Source organism: Carassius auratus, chromosome 39 (assembly GCF_003368295.1).
Source record: "Carassius auratus strain Wakin chromosome 39, ASM336829v1, whole genome shotgun sequence".
In the NCBI taxonomy this organism is placed as follows: Eukaryota; Metazoa; Chordata; class Actinopteri; order Cypriniformes; family Cyprinidae; genus Carassius; species Carassius auratus.
Genome location: NC_039281.1, coordinates 5,228,041 through 5,237,560, shown reverse-complemented (window position 1 = coordinate 5,237,560; position 9,520 = coordinate 5,228,041). Strand labels below are relative to the sequence as shown.

General features: G+C 36.6%; 1 protein-coding gene across 1 annotated transcript; it reads left to right on the top strand.

Moving 5' to 3' along the window:
- The first annotated feature begins 2,004 nt into the window (after positions 1–2,004).
- On the top strand, positions 2,005–9,261 carry LOC113057758 (leucine-rich repeat, immunoglobulin-like domain and transmembrane domain-containing protein 3). The gene is made up of 4 exons (XM_026225268.1): positions 2,005–2,891; positions 4,651–5,117; positions 7,096–7,401; positions 7,693–9,261. The coding sequence occupies exons 1-4, from the start codon at positions 2,773–2,775 to the stop codon at positions 8,733–8,735; spliced, it is 1,935 nt and encodes a 644-aa protein (XP_026081053.1). The 5' UTR covers positions 2,005–2,772; the 3' UTR covers positions 8,736–9,261.
- Positions 9,262–9,520: the final 259 nt, after the last annotated feature.

Below are 9,520 nucleotides of genomic sequence, written 5' to 3'. Positions count from 1 at the left end.
GAGTTTGTTCTTCTAAAAACTCAAGAAAAATCCAGGCGACGCGGTAATATTTTGTGACAGATCACTTTCTTTCTGTGGGTTTTTTTCTTTTCAAAGGGGAATATCACGATGAAAACAAATATTTAAAGAGCTTATACTATTATCTTGATGACAGTTACTCGTTGTCTTGCTAATAAGTCATTGTTATATTGGACAATGGAAATGTCTTTTCATTCTTTTAATGCCTTGCAAATCATGTTCTGTCAGTGTTTTTAAGAGCTAGTCTCGTGCACTTATTTGACCATTTTGTGAGCTCTTTCTTGGTGTAAGTGCATTGGGGTCCCGGCTGCAAAGTCACCCCCCTGTAATGTTAGGTAAAGACTGTGAACCTAATTGTTATCTGTGGCATGGTCATGCATTCAGTGGTAATCGTTTTTTTCCGGATCAAAAAAAAAAAATTAAATAATGGATAAAACAAGAAAAACAGTTTTCATTTCATCATTTTTATGAGTTTTTTATTATATGCGACTGTCTTGCTGGGTCGTCCCCTTCCTCATAATGTGCAGTAATTTGAATTCTATGCTGAATACATTGCTGAAACTCCTACTCTTAGATGGTAGTGTTTGATTTGTGCCTGTTTACTTTGTGGTGTTCTCTCTAACTCCTCTGAGTTGCCTTCTCACCTTACTATTCCTAATTGAGCCCCTAACTTAATGCTTTCTCTGAACCCTCACCCCCCTCTCTCTCTCTCTCTCCCTCTCTCTCTCTCTCTCTCTCTCTCTCTCTTACTCTGGCTCACTCTCTTTATCCTCGTCTACTAATCTTTTTGTACTCCCACTAAAGAATGCTTAGTAGCAAGCCGTACCATTAATTTGTCCTGTACATAAATGTGCCAAGCGCTTGACAGTGGCTTTTCTGATCTGTAGGGACAAACTGCTTGCGTAAATAAACGACAATGGTGTACTTGTTAATAAATACTCTACGGTTGTTGTTCTTAACAGTATGTGTATCATGTTGAAATTATTCACTTCACACACACACTCTAAAACATTTTTTTCATTTATGTGGTAATACATAAATTAATTGATTTTACTCCTAAATAAAGAGGATGCACAAAGTAATTTGTAAAGGTCAAATTAATTTTTTTTTTTTTTTACTCTTATGCAGAACAAGGCTACAATTATTTAATCAAAAATACAGTAATATTGTGAAATATTATTACAATTTAAAATAACTATTTTCTGTATTTTTATATTTTAAAATGTAATTTATTTCAGTAGCCATTAATCCAGTCTTCAGTGTAATTTTTAAACAACTGAATGTGTCGTTGCTGAATAAAGGTATTAATTTATTGAAAATAAATAAATAAATCTTACTGACCCTAAACTTTTGAAAGGTGTTGTTTCTACAGCTGTTATTTTTACTCAGACCACAAGGTGACAGGCTTCAAAAGGACATCTCTCTTGTCTTAGACTATTGTATAACTTGAAAAGTCCTTATAAATTTAAGGTCTTGTCATTTTTTCCCCATATGCTTTCACAGCAGAAATCTCAGATGTAATGTTTAATAAACAATTTTTTTTTCAGTGAACTACAAATTATATAGACATACAAATGTATGAATAATTTTCTTGCTGTTAAATTTTGTAAAGTATGTGATGCGGTGGTAAGACAAAATAAAAACATATTTAGAAATCTCAACCTGTACTTAAACTAAAAATAAGAAACACCAATTAATAAAAAGCTATAACAAAAGCTATAATAACATAATAATAAAAGCCGAATTGCTGAAAAAAAATAATAAATAAAAAAAAAGTGCCAGCAATTCACTCCACTTTTTCAAAACTTATAATTCACTTACAGATAAAAAATACCCAAAATGAACCTATTAAAATTCACAAAACTGAACAGAAATTATTCCAACAAGGTTAATGCGTGCAAGATACGGTAGATGTTGTTACAACATAAGAATGGGCACATTTCATAATGATGTTTTTTATTATGCATGCTTTCTCTGTACTCTGCACACTGGCCTACATAAACACACCTATTGTAATTAATCATGTTTTTACAAATTGGTACTGATGGGAAATCTGTTTATTTCCCAATGTAGCCTACCTTTAGAAGTTTTTAGTCATACACTTTTAGATGGCCATGTTTTCGTATCAGTGTTTTCTTAAGCGATTATATATCTCTCAGACACAGACAGAACAGTTTGGTCTGTTCTCAGTAAATCATGACCTGTAGTTCAGCTTACACACAAGTGCCAAATATCCCCGAACACTTTACAGCGCGAGGCGAGGGAAGTGACGGAAAGAGCCTAGGCGCAGCCAGAATCAGTTCATTCACCAGGTGACGGATGGAAAGATGTCTGCGAGCGGTCACGTGATGATGCTGAGAGAACCTTCTTGAAGTTTTTGCCGATTAGCATGTGCCTGCAGAGCTTATCCACCTTCTCAGTCTCACACACTAACGCACTCATACACACAAATAAACCCGTACACACTTCCCATCCCACACTGCTCAACTTTAGTGACCTACTCAGCCTTGAGAAATCCTCTTTCTAATCTGGGTTCCTCCCACCCATCCTCGCTCGCACCTCCCAAACCTCCCGCTCCTCTCGGCTGCCCTCTCACCTGTTAGCATGCTTAACAAGATGCATGCTGCGAGGCACTTTTCATGCTTTTATTGGTTTTCCTTGGGGACTGATAAAGGAGTTTTTGTCCACTGATGATCGAGTGGGGATCTGATGTGTGGAAGTGTGTGTGTCCGCGCTGGTTCATCTGACTGAAGGATGTATCGTCTGCTGGTGGCCCAGGTTCTCCTGAGCTGCTGGAGTGTGGCACAACCCTTCTGTCCTTCCCAGTGCACCTGTGTGTACCACGGACGCGGCGGCGATGGCACTGGCAGCAGGTAAGGAAACTTTTTCGCAAAACAACAATAAAAATAATAATAATTTAAGAAAACAATTATAATACATATATAATAGAGTTTTGTAAAATGTAAATTTTTGGTGTATATAAACGGGGGTATTTTAGATTTAAACTACAGACGTGGAAAAATATAATGAACTGAAACCAAACAATTTAGCATTTGGAGAAATCGTAATTTAGGCTTTCATAGTATTATTATTATTTTTTTAAACAGACGAATGTTCTTGTAGGCTATGCATAATTGTATATAGGTTTTATTTGACAGAAGTAAATAGAATAAATATGAACAATCATAGAATACTGAACTGATTTTTTTTTCTTTTTTTTTTACAATAAAACAATAAAATCCTCTAATTAAAATATAATTTCTCATAAAATAGGAATCAAGAAAGATTTTTGTTTTAACATAAGAATAGACAAGTTTTTTAATTATGTTTGTAATGGTATGTTCCTTGATACTAAATAAATATAAACTCAAACACAGGCCTATAAAAACATTTTCTTGGCAATTCATCTTGTTTTTACAGATTGGCACTGAAGGGAAATCTGTTTATTTTTACTAATATAGTCTACCTTTAGAAGTTGCTTAGTGATGCTTTACTTATTATACATTACAATAATATTATACAATTTTAAGTTTTAGGAAATTTTTCAATATTTTGAAAATCTTTTAATTTGTCATTCAATTACAGTCCAGTATGCAAATGTATATATTCATATTATTCTTATTAGAAATAAACTGGATTTCAAACATGCCATCCACTTGAATAAAAATAGATTTTAAACTATCACGTGGGTTATAAGCCAGTGTTTATCTGAAGTGCTTAGCCCTAGAGTCTGAACACACATGTTAGAGGATTTTGAATCATACCCTGCCGGTGTAGCCTACTGTTTTTAAAGGGTTTAACAGAATCAGACAAGTGCAGACCTACTTAACATAAACTTAGAAAGAAGTTTCTTCTGCTCATCAAGCCTGCATTTATTTGATCAAAAATAATAAATTGAGAAAAAATACTTTAATGAATTAAAAAAAAAAAAGCTATGTTTTTAAAATTTAAATATTTTGTGATAACAATATACACTACTGGTCAGTAATTTGGGGTCAGTCATTTTTTTTTTCTTTCTTTTTTTTATAAAATCAATACTTTTATTCAGCAAGGATGTGTTAAATTGATAAAAAAGTGATAGTAAAGAATATATATTATTAGAATATGTATTATTAGAATTTGTTTTATTATTTTGAATAAATGCAGTTCTTTCTAACCTTTTATTCATCAAATATATTAGGCAGCAGAACTGTTTCCAACACTCATAATAAATCATCATATTAGAATGATGTCTAAATGATCATGTGACAGACTGGATGTTACATGTGACACTGAAGGCTGGAGAATGATGCTTAAAATTCAGCTTTGCATCACAGGAATAAATGTTTTTTTTTAAAGTATATTCAAATAAAAAACTATTATTTTAAGTTGTAATAATATTTCACAATATTACTGTTTTTCTCTGTATTTTTGATCCAATAAATGCAGGCTCGATGAGCAAAATAAACTTCTTTAAAAAACATTAAAGATAGTAATGTTTCCAAACTTTTGGTCTGTACTGTATATACATGTAAAAAAAATCCTTTCTAATATTTCTCACTTGGGCTAACAGGGCTATCCACAGTAAACATCACCACACACAGGCTCATACTGGTCAAAGTGATTAACCTCTGCTATAAAAATCTGCCCCAGGTCTGTTCTATGCAATGACCCTGACATGTCAGATATTCCAGTCAACGTCCCTTTAGACACAGTCAAGCTGCGGGTGGAGAAGACAGCTGTGCGTCGAGTGCCTACGGAGGCCTTCTATTACCTGTCAGAGTTACGCTACCTGTGGATAACATACAATTCAGTCACCTCTGTGGATCCCGGCTCTTTCTACAATCTGAAAGTGCTTCATGAGCTACGGCTGGACGGGAACATGATCGCTATCTTTCCCTGGGAGTCTCTAAAAGAGATGCCCAGTCTGAGGACATTGGACCTGCACAACAACCGCTTGACTAGTATTCCTGTGGAGGCAGCACCTTACCTAGTGAACATCACCTACCTAGACATTTCTAGTAACAAGCTAACTACCCTTCCCTCTGACCTGGTGGACATCTGGCCTCCATTTTCAGGCATCCTGCCCAGTGCCAATGCTTCACAAAAGATTGTTCTTGGTGGGTAAAATGTTGATGGCACATATGCATTATGATGTTGAATAAGTATTATGACAGAATTGTATAAATCTTTCTTTTAAGGGCTTTTCATTCATACCTTAGTTTGTTGACATAAACTGAGTCAGCAAAAGAAACCAAGCATTAAAGGAAGATTCACATTAGGATTCATGAGTTTTCCCAATGGAAAAAGTGGTATTAAATGTGCACTTGTAGTGTATTTGATACCTTAAAAGTATATTTTTAACTGTATTTGCAGATAACATAATATTAAAGGAATATGCTATTGAACTGTACTTAAAGACTCCGAAAAAATGTCAAAATATTAATGCTAAATATGAAAAAGTTTTCCTTTAAAGGACATGATAATCATTTAGTCGTGCTGAATCTGATGTTCACTTTTTTGATTTCTATCATGTTCCTCTGGCTCAAGGGGTAGAGCATTGTGTTGGCAAGTGCATGGTTGTGGGTTCGATTCCCAGGCAACACATGCTAGGTAAAAACTGTTAGCCCGAATGCACTGTAAGTCGCTTTGGATAAAAGCGTCTGCTAAATGCTTAAATGTATTGTGTTGACGTAGTAAAGCACATTTAATTCTAATTAAGTGTAGTGCGTTGTTTAATGTTACATTTAAAGTACTAAATTTCAACATAAGTTAACTGTATGTAACATAAAAGTAACTATATATATATTTTTTGTAATTAGTACTTTTTTTTTAACTATGCCGAAGCACACTTCTTTTTCACAAGGTTCAGCTCTACCAAAAATATTAAAGTGCAAAGGATTTGAGGAGACATATGAAATACAAAGTAAAAAGATTCATCAATATCCCTCTCTTCACCATGTCTTTTTATAGTAAGTGTGATCTTTAAATATCTAAATCTGTCTGTGTATTCATGGGCTCTCCTAAGTTAAGTACAAGCTAATCTTCTAATGGACCTTTAAACTGTGTGTGAGGCTCTGAGATTTTACGTCTAAACAACAGATCCCATCTGAAAAGAAAGTTTATTTGATAGATTCATGTGTGTTTGACACCAATGGATATAAAATTCAACAGTACACTTGCATGGCGTTTACTAAAAGTATAGCTTACTTTTGCAGCTGGTGGAGGTGGCATGATATAATGCGTGGTTGTTTCCATTAGGTTTAATGATAATTAAGTTTTAGGCCAAAACAACATTGATCACGGTTTGCATGAACATTTGCAGTGTACATGAAACATGGAAAATTATAAAACAAGGGGATGTTCAGTGGTTATTTCTGCAGGCTGTGTTTAGGAGTAAGACATTTGAATCATTTATTCAACCAATTCGTTTAAAAACACTGCAACATTCAGGAAGTGACATAATCAGAGTCTCACTACAACAGTACTTTTGCTTGTGTGATATTGCTTAAATGCAGCTGCATATTCTGTGCTTTCACCAGGTTCCATACAAGTGTAAAGATGTGCACAAAAGCACAATATGACCAGGATTTACCCTGTATCATCAGAATATTAACAGTTGCCGCCATCCAGCTGTTGAATTGCATCAGAGGACCGTCTAATTCCCTGTTTACAGTCAACTGATCTTCATCCTGCTCCATAGACAGAATTATGGGCATGCTGTGGTGTTAAAATCCAACACCTGATGCATGCATGCTGGACAAGAAATCCTAGCTTCAGGATTTACAACTGTCTGATTTAATGGGAGTAAACTGCTGTTTTATTATATGAATAAGTAAACCTGTGGTCTTCATTTCAGAATGTTGAGATGCCAATCTAACGTGACTTTGTTTTAATGTTATTATCTGTGTTTGAGGTACACCATTGTGAATACTTCTATAGTGTACCTGGGTTGGATACACAATTGCAATTCAAATTTGAATATAAATACCTAAAATTAAAATTCAGTATAAAGTTTGAATGTTCACCGGACAGCCTCGTTTGAAAGTAAGTTTAGAAAAATATTGGTTTTCTAAACATATTCTGTAAACCTTGCAGGTCTACAGGACAACCCCTGGTACTGTGACTGTCGGATTTCCAAGCTCATTGAGTTGTCCAAGATGGCCAGCATACCTGTGGTGTTGATGGATCAGGTTCTGACATGCAGTGGACCAGAGAACTTAGCTGGCGTTCTGTTCCAGCGGGCTGAACTGGATCAGTGCCTCAAGCCGTCAGTTAGGGTTTCAGCAACTAAGATCACTTCATCACTGGGCAGCAATGTGCTTCTGCGGTGTGACGCCACTGGTTTGCCTACTCCCACCCTTCTCTGGACCAGAGCTGATGGAACAGCAGTCGACAACACAGGTACAGTATGAGTGTCAAAATGTATGTTAATGTGTGAAGTTATTATTGAACTGCACCGCATTTTTGAGTGACAGTCTTGACTGTAATTACACCAGGTGTAATTGAGTATTTGAAGGATTCAATTTTCAAGAAAGGTGAGTTTTATCAAGACTGGAGTTAAACTGTACCGCAGGAAAGACCGCGAAGGGCAGAGTTTTGAACGCGTGATCTAAAGTATCCTCTAACCTTATTGTTACAAATATTTGTACGTTTTTAAGTCATTGCTCACCATTTTATTTCTTGTCTCTGTAGTTGTGCAGGAATCTCCAGGCGAGGGGGTCCGTTGGTCCATCCTCAGTTTGCACATCATCACATTTAAAGATGCAGGCAATTACCGCTGCAAGGCCAAGAATGTCGCTGGAAATGCTGAGGAGTACATCACCCTGTCCGTGGATGGGGTGCAGGCTTCAACACCTTCCCCTCCGCTAAATATAACCAAGCGGCCTGACGATCAACCCGTAACTTCTTTTGCCGGGACTAGGATGCCTTTGTATACTACCTTAACCCCTGCGCTTACAACCAGAGCTGCCATGACCACAATGCCACCTCTGACAACCAGGAAGAGTCCGGGACCAGGTGGAGGAATTCAGAGGTCCCCACCTGCTGGAGACAAGCCAGCTAAGATCCAGCAAAGCAAGGGTGGCAAGGGTTCAATGGTGAGCGAAAAGTCCAAAAAGAAAGCTGATCTCAAAGACATTGAGGTAGTGGAGGTGACTAGCGACACGGCGGTCTTACTGTGGAGGGCTGAAGGTTTGCCAAGCAACACACCTTTAACAATGTTCTACTTTCCATATGATGCGAAAGACGATAAGGAGACGGTCGAAGCAGAAGTCGGTCAAGGGAAGCTGCTCTTGGAATATCTGATGCCTAACCAGGTCTACACGGTGTGTTTGGTTGCTAAGGGTTCGGTGTCTGGGAAAGAGCAATGTGTGGATTTCACTACTCTAGATAATGGTGAAGAAGATGGGCAGAACAAAGTCCTGATGATTGCCAGTGGGATCGCATGTGCATTTGCAGTGCCTCTCATTGTGGTGTTGCTCTACAAGATCTTATGTCTCTGCTGTAAAGGAAACAGTAGTAGGAACAATGGACCAGACGATGACCTTTCAAAAGAGACGTATGTAAAGTTTGAGACGCTCACCATGAAACAAAGGACTCTGAACGGGCAAGCCAATGATCTTTGGGCGAGAAGGCAGACTCAGGAGTCAGAGAGGATGCTCCTGTGCTCACGGTCAAGCATTGACTCTCAAATGACGTACAAGAGTGACAGCTCTAGATCCGAGTATCTGTGCTAATGTATAAATAGCCTGTCGGCTTTATGTGTTATCCTGGCCACACACTTGGTATTAGACAAGCTGTGGCAACAACAGTTTTAATGAGATTAGCTCTTGATATGCTGTCAAACTCGTTGCCTTACAAGACTCATCTTGACCCACAAATGGTCTCATTTCCCATTTTTCAAAAGCCATATTCTTCCCCCAATCAAACACAACTCTGTATTTATTTTTTATGAAACACAGTGTACATAAATATTGCGTATCTTTGTGTATGCCAACATATGATGAACTAGAGTTACATAATATTAATTGAATTAAACCTTTTTATTGCCTAAATCAAGTATTTCCTTCACTCTTTTTTCTCAATAGGAACCATTGATTTGTGGTGATATGTTCTGCAACAGATGAATGGCAATGAAAGGTTAACACAGCAAATTTACAATAGGCACCAGCTTCTCTTTCTTTATTGGTTTTAAATAAAAAATGGCTAGTTAAGTATGTCAGATAAGGATCAAATCAAGCAGAAACAGATACTTTATTATAAAATCATATATAATGTTTCTGAACTGATGTATGTGAGCAACAAGTGCATTTGTTGTCTCTGTCCTCTTCTCATTTTTATGTCTTCTCTATCTTTCTACCTCTCTATCTTTTCTTTGATTGCATATTTATATGCAATGTTTGTGTAAAGGTGTGTTTATGTGTTAATAATACTTTGTGTGTGCCATGCATGTCACTCAGATGTCCATTTTCTTCCATTAGAATGTATTAAATTAGTGTCATTTATCATTTGCACAGGATAC